The sequence below is a fragment of the Micromesistius poutassou genome (genome assembly GCF_964030765.1).
Source record: "Micromesistius poutassou genome assembly, chromosome: 2".
Lineage (NCBI taxonomy): Eukaryota > Metazoa > Chordata > Actinopteri > Gadiformes > Gadidae > Micromesistius > Micromesistius poutassou.
This window is the reverse complement of record NC_140272.1, coordinates 97,501-110,548: the sequence shown is the minus strand read 5'-3', so window position 1 is coordinate 110,548 and position 13,048 is coordinate 97,501. Positions and strand designations below refer to the sequence as shown.

The 13,048-nt window shown below is 50.3% G+C and overlaps 1 protein-coding gene across 1 annotated transcript in view; it reads right to left on the bottom strand.

Moving 5' to 3' along the window:
* Positions 1-230: 230 nt before the first annotated feature.
* Positions 231-13,048, bottom strand: part of LOC311338375 (protein kinase C delta type-like) — a 15,752-nt gene continuing 2,934 nt past the window's right edge. The window contains exons 2-18 of the mRNA XM_084463645.1: positions 11,773-11,906; positions 10,643-10,842; positions 10,302-10,368; positions 9,817-9,973; positions 8,149-8,180; positions 7,962-8,047; positions 7,498-7,627; positions 7,174-7,274; positions 5,940-6,036; positions 5,461-5,591; positions 4,990-5,163; positions 4,784-4,875; positions 2,768-2,830; positions 2,178-2,316; positions 1,883-2,071; positions 1,678-1,806; positions 231-1,578 (exon numbers count right to left, since the gene is read on the bottom strand). Of these exons, the coding sequence (XP_084319771.1) occupies positions 1,420-1,578; positions 1,678-1,806; positions 1,883-2,071; positions 2,178-2,316; positions 2,768-2,830; positions 4,784-4,875; positions 4,990-5,163; positions 5,461-5,591; positions 5,940-6,036; positions 7,174-7,274; positions 7,498-7,627; positions 7,962-8,047; positions 8,149-8,180; positions 9,817-9,973; positions 10,302-10,368; positions 10,643-10,842; positions 11,773-11,881 (2,055 nt within the window). The 5' untranslated portion in view covers positions 11,882-11,906 and the 3' untranslated portion in view covers positions 231-1,419. The remainder of the gene's footprint in view (positions 1,579-1,677; positions 1,807-1,882; positions 2,072-2,177; positions 2,317-2,767; positions 2,831-4,783; positions 4,876-4,989; positions 5,164-5,460; positions 5,592-5,939; positions 6,037-7,173; positions 7,275-7,497; positions 7,628-7,961; positions 8,048-8,148; positions 8,181-9,816; positions 9,974-10,301; positions 10,369-10,642; positions 10,843-11,772; positions 11,907-13,048) is intronic.

Sequence of the window (13,048 nt, the reverse complement as noted above, 5' to 3'; positions counted from 1 at the left end):
GGCCGACAGGGGGCGTTGACGTTCTTCTGTGGGTCTTGTTTGTTTCACAGGAACTAAAACCACACTAAGACTAAAAACCAAAGGTTAGGTCAATTACCTTTATTTTGGTTGTTGCATATATAGATGTGCATAATTAAGATGGCTTAACATCTTGAAAAGACAATTGTGTCCATAAGCAAGAGAAACCAAAGACAATTCAACATGTGCGTATATCATTAAGGTCAAGTCAGTCTACATATCTTGTATTTTAATCAGGGTGAAGTCCGAGGTCAGAGGTCAGGAACAGAGACACATTTTAATTAATGATTGTTCTTATAAGAGCCAAAAAAGTGTTTACATAATGGTCATTCAACCCTTTTAAGGAAAAGATTCCCTCATTGCAAATCAGACAATTAGGCTGTACAGAATGATACATTATGTTATATCCCCTTTTCTGCTATTTAATTTTACTCTGATTAGAGATTGTGGAATTATGGTAAATATATGTTCAGTTTGACCTGGAAAAGACCAACCAGACTTTGTCCAAGGAAAATGTAGAATGACCTTTATACAATATTTTACAGTAGGTGGATTTTTAATAAGATGCAAACGATAGGACAGTAAAAAATAAATCCATACTAAACCAATATACACCTTGAACAATATACATACGCACTATGTATATACAGTATCTGGATAGGTCCTACCTTTTCTACAGTAGCATTATTCTAATTACTCTGACTATTGGTACTCTGATCATTCGTATCATTAGAATGTAATTCGGGCTTTAAAACAACATCATAGCAGTTGAAGCGTGTTCTTTCCACGGCCCGGCTGAGCTAAAATCACATGTTCCTCTTTTAAAAGCAAGAAGCAAAAGAAAAGAAAAACATACAATATACATATTGCTTCTTTACAAAAATAGCATTGATAAATTGGTGGCTGTGTGGAATGGATGCAAGATCTTCCTATTTGGTCTGAGAATTGAACATGCAGTCAACAAATATACAATTCCACGACACAACACCATATCGAAGGTTAAATCACTAGTTTGCTATTCTAATACATGACAAAAGCTCACTAAATCACCATAACATGACATGTGGCATGTTAGTAGAACTGAATCGATTTTACATCAAGAAGGGCAAACTGATCCTCACCATTCAACGTAATCTAGTACATTCTCATACAGGACAGTTTAGCATGCATAGAAATATAACACCTATATGTACAAGGGCCGACTCTGGCAAATGTTACTCTTATTATAATAATTAGAACAATAAAGTTTAGGTACCCAGTGAGGTCCGACTCCTATCGACCATAAATACTAGTACACTTTATCAATCTCCTTGCCTGATTTGACAAACCTAGCCGTGATTATTTACAGCAGCTCCCTGTACCGCTAGCTTTCTGTACCGCTGACTTCCTGCTCTACAGGAACTACTTGTCCAGAAGGTGCTCGAGGTTGGGGTTGATGAAGGAGAAGCCGTCGAAGGCTGTCTGGTCCATGGAGTCGATGAAGTTCTTGTCGCTGAAGGACAGACGCGGCTTCTCGCTCAGGAACTCGCGGTCGAAGTTGCTGCAGTCGTTGGCAGATTTCTATGATTAAAAGGGAAACAGCGGTCAGTGAGGCTCATGACCGGTAGAATGTCATCATGAAGGAACAGCTCATTCTGAGGACCACGATGTGGAACGTACCACTTTAGGCTTGAAGGGGGGATCTATCTCCCTTCTTTCCAAAGCCGTCCAGTTGATGGTTTTGAAGAAGGGATGTGAACAAATGTTACCCACAATGCCGAGCCTGCGAGTGGGGTCTCTCTCAAAGAGCTGTGGACGGGAGTAGAGAACAGAGTTAGAGAGAGTCATGCTAGAGAGAGGTCCCACGTTGAGGAGGGGGGCTAACCTTCTCCATGAGGTCCTTGGCCTCCTTGGTGATCCAGCGGGGGTAATGGGGCGTGTCCATGCGGATAGACTCAAACAGCTCATCCTCGTCATCTCCATGGAACGGAGACTGGCCAATCAGCATCTCGTACAGCAGGACCCCAAAGGACCACCAGTCAACGGAGAAGGAGTACTTCTGTCCCAGCAGGATCTGATGACATCATCACATAAGAACTCATCATCATCATCGTCACAGAGGAATGCCTAGACCTGGAGACCGTTTCAGGGGGACTCGTGGGGTTCGTGTTGGTCTGTACCTCTGGAGCGATGTAGTCGGGGGTGCCGCAGAAGGTGGTGGCCCGGTGCTCTCCAAACACGTTCTCCTTGCACATGCCAAAGTCTGCGATCTTGATGTGTCCGTCCTGGTCCAACATCACGTTGTCTAACTTCAGATCTCTGGAAGCAGAGCAAAACCTTGTTAAGGAAAACATCTGTCGTCATCTTAGACCCCTAAATGTACAGTGTGAGAGTGTGAGAGTGAGAGTGTGAGGGTGAGAGAGTGTGAGAGTGAGTGTGAGAGTGAGGGTGAGAGAGTGAGAGAGTGAGAATGAGAGTGTGAGAGTGTGAGGGTGTGAGGGTGTGAGTGAGAGTTTGAGGGTGTGAGAGTGAGAGGGTGAGGGTGAGAGTGTGAGAATGTGAGGGTGAGAGAGTGTGAGGGTAAGAGAGTGTGAGAGTGAGGGTGAGAGAGTGTGAGGGTGAGAGAGAGTGTGAGGGTGAGAGAGTGTGAGTGTGAGGGTGAGAGAGTGTGAGAGTGTGAGGGTGAGAGAGTGTGAGTGTGAGAGTGAGGGTGAGAGAGTGTGAGGGTGAGAGTGAGGGTGAGTGAGTGTGAGTGTGAGTGTCTGCTGACCTGTAGATGACTCCCTTGGAATGCAGGAACTGAAGGCCACAGATGATCTCAGCCGAGTAGAACCTAGGGAGTCAAAACATTGTCATTACCTCTCTGCAGACAGGTCCCAGCACCACGGCCCCTCGGTGCGGCGTGGACATGAATTATTGAGGAGGACATTTTGTCCAGAGTAGGGGCGGCTGAACAGAACACTTATAATTTGAAACACGAGAGTTGCCGCCAACGGAAAGATTAGCCTGGCGATAACCGGCTTCTCTTGTCAACTGTGCGCCGTAATGAAGACTGCGTCCTAACAAAACAAACTGCGTCCTAACAAAACAAACTGCGTCCTAACAAAACAAACTGCGTCCTAACAGAACAAACTGCGTCCTAACAGAACAAACTGCGTCCTAACAAAACAAACTGCGTCCTAACAAAACAAACTGCGTCCTAACAGAACAAACTGCGTCCTAACAGAACAAACTGCGTCCTAACAGAACAAACTGCGTCCTAACAGAACAAACTGCGTCCTAACAGAACAAACTGCGTCCTAACAGAACAAACTGCGTCCTAACAAAACAAACTGCGTCCTAACAGAACGGAGTAAATATGTCAAAGCAAACCTAATGAAGTGATCAAGATCACACAAACACACACACACACACACACACACACACACACACACACACACACACACAATCAGTACAGGAAACCTGCACATCAGACATAGTATATCTTAAAGCCAGGAAGTTCTGAGAGTAGTTCCAGATGTGTGACAGGCGATGTACTATGTTGAAGGGCAGGGCCAGATGATGCGTGCTGTCGGTCAACAGGTTGTGGCGGCCAGCCACTCAGAGAACACGGCCTTTGTGCTGAATCAGGCGCAGTGGAAACTCTACAGTTCAGACACTGCCCAGGGAAAAGGATTACATAACCAGGAAACCCAAACCAGGAGCCACTTTCCATTGCTCTTTGGTGGCGCTGGAAGGAAACACACACACACACACGCACACTAACACAAACACGCACACTGGTGCCTAACACACACACACACACGCACACTAACACAAACACGCACACTGGTGCCTAACACACACACACACACGCACACTAACACAAACACGCACACTGGTCTCTAACACACACACACACACACACTGCTCTCTAACACACATGCACACTAGTCCCTAACACACACACACACACATTGGTCCCTAGCACACACACACCCTGGTTCCTAACGAAGCTCAAACCAGCGGGAATGCGGTTAATGATTAATGTCATTGCAAACCGTCAATATCGTGTTTCTCTTGTTGTATTATTTCTGGCTCTCGACTCGTCGATTATCAAAACCCATTTACAGCGGGGGCACTGGAGCACGGTGTGTGCGCGTGCGTGTTCTGTGTTTGTGACCAGCCCTGTGTGATGACATTCAGAACACCACTGGTAGCACTCCTGAGCTCCATGCAGTGACTGAGGATGGAGAGCAGCCAGGAGAGGCTCCGGTGTCACAGAGCCTCCTCATGAGGCCGTCCTCTAACAGGTCTCCCCCCTGACGACCAGGTCTCCCCCCTGACCACCAGGTCTCCCCCCTGACCACCAGGTCTCCCCCCTGACCACCAGGTCTCCCCCCTGACGACCAGCTCCACTACAGAGCCCCAGTCCGGTTGCAGGGCGCATTGAGAGCCTCTACTGAGTGAGAGGGGTTATAGTGGGATTAGTGGGAGAAGTGGGAATGTTTCATCCTATCCTGGGGGGGTTAAATACACACACACACACACACACACACACACACACACACACAAACACGAGGGCAGCCTGCTCCTTACAAGGGCAGACAGAGGAGCTAATGGGGCCGGCGGGGAGAGCCCCCCCAGCGCGCCCCCCCAGCGCGCCCCCCCAGCGCGCCCCCCCAGCGCGCCCCCCCAGCGTCTGCGTTCCCTCAGAGCTGCATGCCTTGTGGAGGGCTCTGTCGCTACGGAGCGCTGTTATGTCATCAGGTCTCCTGTTGTGTCTCAGCGGCTGGGGGGCACTCACATGGACCTGTACAGGTCGAAGCGGCCCTTCTCCTGGATGTGGAACATCAGGTCGCCTCCGTTCAGGTACTCCATCACAAAGAAGAGATGCTCCTGGGAACAAGACGAGGTAGGACGCATTACGAGGACACAGTGGGACGTTGTGTAGCGTTACTGACAAGAGAGGCATCACAGGAGCTGGGCTGACGCACGGGGGGGGGGGCATACCTTGGTTTGGAAGGTGGAGAAGAGGTGGGTGAGGAAGGGGTTGTCCCAGGCCAGGGCCAGCACTCGCTTCTCTACCATGGTGCACTCCACGTCGTCGTCCATCAGAACCACGTCCTTCTTCAGAGCCTTTACCGCAAAGTACTCCCCCTGCCCCTTCAGCTCGGCTAGGAGGACCTGAGGAGAGGAGGAGGGGAGGAAGAGAGGGGAGGTGGGGAGGAGAAGAGAGGAGGAGAGCAGAGGAGGGGGAGAGGAGGGGAGGAGGAGAGGAAAGGAGAGACCAGAGGAAAGGAGAGACGGGAGAAGGAGAGGTAATAAGCGAGGTAGGAGCGATGATGGGAGAGCAGACATGATGAGCGAAGAGAATAAGTGATTACAGAGACATTCAGAAGTCAGAAAAGACACAGCGAACATAAAGGATGAACAGTGATGATCTGCATTAACGAGCGCGTCCTGATGTCTCGTTAGGCCTACCTTCCCAAAGCTGCCCTTCCCCAGGACCTTGTGGAAGATGAAGTTGTCCACCTTGACGCGGCTGAGGTGGTCCACACGGGACACAGGCCGCGGGCAGGACCCCTCCCACAGTTTACCATACTGTCCCCCATCTGGGACATAAGGTGCAGGTAATCAACGTCTTGCAATGGTGCCCAAACCCCTCCAGTCCCTTCACACCCCACAATCTGCCCACACACCCCCCGTCTGCCCAAAGCCTTCCAGTCCCCCCGCACCCCACACCCCCCTAGTCTGTCCACACCCCCCACCCGTCTGCCCAAAGCACTCCAGGCACTCCAGGCCCCCCACACCCCCCCAGCCCGCATATACCCCCCCCCCCAGGTCTGCCCACATCCCCCAGGTCCCCCCACGCCCAGGATCCTCTGGACCACGTGTGTCTCCAAAGGATCCAACACAATGAGACTTACAGATATTCAGATATAGATATGAGATGTACTGACCGTTGACATCCAGGTTGGCGTTCTTGTTCACCTCCTCATAAACTCCAATGTCTTCCAGATTATCAGGGGAGTTCGGGTCGGAGCGACGGGTCGACTTCTGGGAACAGACACGGAAACATGAGGACAGCTACAACGTACATAGAGGAGTACAGCTGGTATTATACTGTACTCCTCTATGTACAGCTGGTACTACAGTACATAGAGGAGTACAGCTGGTATTATACTGTACTCCTCTATGTACAGCTGGTACTACAGTACATAGAGGAGTACAGCTGGTATTATACTGTACTCCTCTATGTACAGCTGGTACTACAGTACATAGAGGAGTACAGCTGGTATTATACTGTACTCCTCTATGTACAGCTGGTACTACAGTACATAGAGGAGTATGTACAAACAGATGAAAACAGGCGTGAAAGCATCAACAATGGGCAGAGTGGGAGCCAGGCCTGAGAGTTCCATCCACAGTGGGCAGAGTGGGCAGAGTGGGCAGAGTGGGCAGACTGGGCAGACTGGGCAGAGTGGGCGCCATTGTGAGCCAGTTCCATACTGATCTCTCGGCCGGAGCTGCCTCAGCTTCAACTCAGAAGAGAATGTCAGCTCCCAACTGACACCAGTGGACTGTCTGCCAGGATCCAGCAAGACAAATTTAATTGAAGAGTCTATTTTTGGTTCCCTGTGGTTTTCATTTTAGGTTTTTGTGTTTCATGCAGAGGTTCCTTCAATAACTGTGTGTAACTTTTCAGGTTGCAGCGGATTTGTTTTCAGGGTCATAAGACTTGGACCCCCTCGAAAATGAGATGTTGAGATGTTACATCTCAAGGGCCTATCCTTCCGTCCAAAACCTTTTCTGTTTACAGCGAGAGAGATGGAAGCTTTGGTCCACAATCCCAAACTCCTTCAACCACTAAAGATCACCCATCCTGCTGGTCTGTGACCAGCCCTCACTCACCGGGTAACGCAGGCTGCGAGCACAGCTCTGTATAAATAAGGATGAGGGAACTCGAAACGCCACCAGAGGCCACTTCCTGTCCTTAAACACAACAGGCGGGCGGCTCGGGTTCCCAGCGCACAACGCTGCCTCACTCAGCTTTCTAAATGTGTGTGTGTGTGTGTGTGTGTGTGTGTGTGTGTGTGTGTGTGTGTGTGTGTGTGTGTGTGTGTGTGTGTGTGTGTTGATTTGTGTTTGTGTATGTGTGCACGTGTGTTTGTGTGCGTACACACGGTGACTTACCTGGCTGACTTGGTCAAGTGCTTCGGCTAATAGTTTCTGGTTGATTCCACAGAGGTTGGCCACTTTATCCTGACATTTGTGATGAACGTTCATGGCACATTCTGCAAAAACCAAGAGAACAAAAGCATGTTAGCACATGGCTAACAGGAGTACCTGTTACGTACAGGTGTACTGCTACACCTACACCAGGAGACCGCTACAGGTGAGCCCCGCCCCCACGGGAGCCCCGCCCCCCAGCCCCATTTGAGCCCCACCCCAATAGGAGCCCTGCCCCCCCCCAGCGAGCCCCGCCCCCACATCAGTCCCGCCCCCCAGCCTCCGTACCTTCACACTTGAGGCCCTGCTTCACCAGCCCCCACAGCAGGCTGCCGCAGTGGTCGCAGAAGGTGGGGCTCATGTAGTTGTGCATCCTGAAGCGGTGGGGCATGTCGATCTTGAAGCGCTCCTTCTGAAACTACAGACACAAGCGGGAGGAGGTGAGGTGGGGACTTAGGTCAGGTGGGGTTGGAGGTTAGGTGGGGTCAAGGGTCGGCGATTAGGTGGGGTCGGCGGTTAGGTTGAGGTTAGGTTGGGGTCGGGGGTAAGGTGGGGTCGGTGGGATCAAAGGTCAGGTGGAGGTTAGTTGGGTTCGGAGGTAAGGTTATCAACGACCACGGATGGCCACTAGTCAGAGAAGCTTCTCCTCATTGGCTGCTGAAGCCTCTCGAAGATGCTCTCTATAACAGGTAAAGCAGTAGGCCCCACCCCTCACCTGGGGGGTGAGACCACAGAAGACCAGCACTACCCACCATGGTCTCCCTGCTGTTGGCTGCCGTGCCCGTACATCTGCCGATGATCTTATCGATGCACTTCTTGTGGATGGCCGCGTTGCATTCTGGGGGACAGAGAGGAGAGGTGTGAACTGTGGAGTGGTGCGGACCTTCTGCTGGAACCAGGTGAGGACACCAGACTCTCTAAGACTTGATTCATACTCACGTCTGCATTTGTAGCCTTGCTTGTTGAGTCCCCTGTGAGAAACAGACAGTTAGATGACATTCACGACTGTGATGGACTGATGAACAGCGCGGTGTGGAGATCTGTGAGTGATGTTCATCTGAAAGCCTTCAATCGTGTTCTGGATGTCCTGAGATACGCTCAGCAGGGGGTCTGGGAGGCATTGAGACCATGTTCCTCCCGAGTTTAAACCAACTGGCCCCCGGCAGCATTTAGATGGTATGACCCTGAGGTAGGACTGGGCGATATGGACCAAAAGTCATATCTCGATATTTTCAAGCAGAATGTCGATATAAGATATATATCGATGTTTGTTGACGCCTTTGCCGTGCTGCTCCAACTCGTCATTCTACATCGGGGGCGGCGCTGTGCTTTCATGTCCCGCCTGCCTGCGTCGCTGTAGGTACTCGTTAACCTGCCTTGCCGATTGCAACTCAATCCTAAATTTGGGTGTAGGCCAGGGTAGCTAAACATTTTAAAAGGAGTCAGTCAAAAACTGTTGGAGCAAGATGTGGCAAATGCGTTTGATGGACATTTTTCGTTCTGAAGGGGATTTTAAAAAGTGACGTGAGTGGAAGAGCGGGGCCGGGGCAGAGTGTGTGTGAGCCAGAGGCAGAGCGGGACGGAGAGAGATAAGCAGAGCAGAGTCCTGTACGGGTCTTATTTTGCAAACCCGCAACCGCCCATACGCGCAAAACTTAGAACCACATCCGACCCGTGTTCCGACAGTAGCGCAAATTACATTCCGCACCTGAACAGACCCGCTATAAATTGATACCGACGCCGGACCCGCACCCAAAGGAAAATTAGACACATTAGATGGAACGCCTGGGAAATACACTATCTGGTGTTTGCCGTGGTGCTTTAGATTACTGTGCAAAAAAGCACATCATCCACTGTTGACGGTTTTTGTTGACTCCTCCGCTCCTGAATATCATATCAAGCACCGGAGAAGTCTTGCTGGCTTGCTGAGCTGGATGCACTGAGCAGGGATGGTGAGGATAAATTTGGCAATCTGAGCAACATTGGGAAATGAACGACTGCTCTCCCCACCACGATAACACACCAAAAGAGTCATCTTTAGGTGTTTTGTAATCAATGTAAGCAGCAACTTCGTCCCGATACTGCAGAGCCTCATCACTGGAATCCTCTACGTCCGACCGACCCACACCCGTGTCTGACACAGTACATTATTTTTCACCCATTTCATCCAAATTGTGCGGGTAGCCGAACAGGACTCTGAAGCAGAGTGAGGAAATAGCAGGCGGCAGGCGCGGCTCAGAGCGGCTTTTTTTGGAGCAAATGCGCTGTAATTTCAACGCAAATTAACTATATTGATGTTGACGATAGTGTCTCATTCCATATCTCGTTTGAAAAAATATCGATATATTTCAAATATCGATATACCGCCCAGCCCTACTCTGAGGGTGACCTGCTTTCTAAATGTTCATACGTGTGTACAACCGACGTCTAGAGTCATCTATCAGATACTATCAGATTCTGGAATACCGCAAGATCAATATCCGATCAATACATGATTCTGGACCCTGGACCCAATCTAACGCCAGGTGTAAATTCGATTAGTGTTTTAGCGGTCAACGGGTCATGGTTAATAACAATAGGGTTCTATAGACCAGGAGGTGGACTGACCAGACGAACTCCCTGCAGACGGAGCAGAAGGTGGGCTGGCGGAAGAAGGTAGCGGAGAACTCATGGTTCTTGATGAAGTGGATCTTGGCCTGCTTGATGGCTCCTCGTCGGCGATTGATGGTGGGGGCCTCCTCCTCCTTCCCGCTCGGCCGGCTCTCTGCGGATCAGAGAAGGGGGGGGGGCGGGTGTCAGTCATCATGACCTCCTGAGTGAAGGCCACGGCTATTGAGCAACACTAGGGACGGGCCGGGTGACTCGTCCGGAGTTCCCCTTAAAAGACTGACAGTGTCAGACTCGCTTTAAAAAGAGGAATGATTAATACATGGGAGGATCTGTTTTGAGTTCACAGGATAAAAGAAAAGGATGCTCAAAGAATCGGTCGGTGTACACAGTCCTGTGTAGGAAGGAGGCAACGACACGCGCTACATAAAAACATTTACAGGTAGAATGTCAATAAAATGAAAGTAAATAAAACGTTGTCTCACCAGAATCCGCTCCCTCTAGGAAATACTGCACTGCCATCATGACTTTACCAGAGGGCTGTAGATCAACCTGCACACACACGCGGACACACACGGACGTGGACACACGCACACGCACGCGGACACACACACACGCGGACACACATGCACGCGGACACACGCACGCGGACGCACACGCACACACACACACTTAATAATCCTCCCTGCTAAACTCTAACAAGCATAACAACAAAAATAGAAAAAGTAATTTAAGCTTTAGAGAAAGAACGACAACCAAAACTAAACATAACAAGATGTATTCATATTCAACCCATGAATAACAAAGATAAATAGATCAACTTTACCCAGAACTCTGCGCGGCCGTTGGCCTTCTTGCAGCGCTCGGCGAGCACGGACACGCCCACGGTGACCTCGGCCAGCGCCGCCTCTGCCGTCTGCATCAGCAGCACCTGCAGCACGCGCCCCTCGTAGATGTGGGCGTCGAAGCTGGCCTTCCAGGCCGGGTACATGGTGGGCTTCCTCTGAACCAGGGTCTTCCCCCGCTCTGCAGCGAGGGGGTCAGGGGTCAGAGACGTTAGGGTGACCCCCGCTCTGCAGCGAGAGGGTCAGGGGTCAGAGACGTTAGGGTGACCCCCGCTCTGCAGTGAGGGGGTCAGGGGTCAGGGGTCAGAGACGTTAGGGTGACCCCCGCTCTGCAGTGAGGGGGTCAGGGGTCAGGGGTCAGGGGTCAGGGGTGCTAGGGTGACCCCCGCTCTGCAGCGAGAGGGTCAGGGGTCAGGGGTGTTAGGGTGTTAGGGTGACCCCCGCTCTGCAGCGAGAGGGTCAGGGGTCAGGGGTCAGGGGCATTAGGGTGACCCCCGCTCTGCAGCGAGAGGGTCAGGGGTCAGGGGTCAGGGGCGTTAGGGTGACCCCCGACGCCACCGTTCAAACCCCCCACACAACGGAGTGAGACTGCCATTGGTTCCCACGGAAACAGCAGTCAAACAGGTTGAAACTAATTCAGCGTGTGAAACGAGCAGAGCACACAAAGAAATCTGTTCAGACCCCCAGTGATCTATCAGCACACTGAACCTGAAACCTGAAAAGGTGATATCAGAGGAACATCCATCACCACACTGAACCCCAGGTGATATCAGCATCTCACCACACTGAACCCCAGGTGATATCAGCATCTCACCACACTGAACCCCAGGTGATATCAGCATCTCACCACACTGAACCCCAGGTGATATCAGCATCTCACCACACTGAACCCCAGGTGATATCAGCATCTCACCACACTGAACCCCAGGTGATATCAGCATCTCACCACACTGAACCCCAGGTGATATCAGCATCTCACCACACTGAACCCCAGGTGATATCAGCATCTCACCACACTGAACCCCAGGTGATATCAGCATCTCACCACACTGAACCCCAGGTGATATCAGCATCTCACCACACTGAACCCCAGGTGATATCAGCATCTCACCAGTGGTCAGGGCCTCCTTCATCTTGATGGCGCAGAAGGGGCTGTCGGCCCCGGGGGACAGGGCCCCCAGGTCGTAGGAGTTGAAGGCGATCCTCAGGAAGGGGGCCATGGTGCTGACGAGTGGCCGGGCTCACCTGCTCCACCACAACAAACCATTAGACACGCAGGACTACAGGTGGGGTTAGACACCACCTCTCATACAACAGCGGGAATCATACACAGCAGGAAGCAGTTTATATGAACACAGGATGAACCAACGACATGATGTTTCTCTTCATTATCACCAGATGGACAGCTGGATTAAGGCTATGTTTACATCCTATCAAATTTCTTTAAAAATACGACAACAAAAAACAGATTCATTGTCATCATAAAATAGAAAAGTTGAATCCACTTAGTTCTTGATCTTGCATATTTTTTGTATACATCAATATATTTTGATGACAGTTGATGACCTGATCAGCTGATTGATGATGAGGTGGAGGAACAAGAAACTGTTACTCAGATAAGATTCCAAAGCTGCTGGGACTCTCCTGTCAACAGCTTGTTGGCCCAGGTTATGAATTAAATCTAGATTTTGTAACTCAAATTTGACTGAAACAACGGATTTAAAAGACATTTCAGCTTAAGGCTCTTTGCTCTCTCCGTGATTCTCCACATAGAACTACGCTTTCACTTTGTTTCACCTTTGATTCTCCTGATGTCGTTCCAGATAAATAAAGATATGTAAGCAGCTCTGTGGTAGATTGTTCAGATTAAATTGTATTGCCTGCTTCTATCGCTTCAGGAACAAAGATCCCTCTGGCCCTACATGACCAGAGTACCAGATATCAAAACATTATTAAACTGGTCTGACGGACAACGTAAAGGCCTGGTTCATCAATTGAATGGTGGAATATGACCCGATAATGAAACAGCTATCTTATCAAAACTCATAAACTCAACCAGTGAATAAACAACGTCTGTACTTTGTACCGACGCCATGAGTCACTCTAGGGACTTATCACATGGCCACACCCACCGAAGGAGCTACAGCCCCGGGACAGGGGGCTACTTAGGCCATTACAGGACCGGATCTCCAAGGGAACCTCTAGCCACCACTGGGTTAGGGCCCGGGATAACCGGGGAGCCCTGGGCAATGACAGGATCACACGCCATTGAGAACCTTTCAGACTGCTGTTGTCACACACTCATCTCACGCAGAGCCAAAGGTGTGTGTCTCTGTGGGTGTGTGTGTCTCTGTGTTTCTGTTTGTGTGTGAATGTTATGGTTCAGG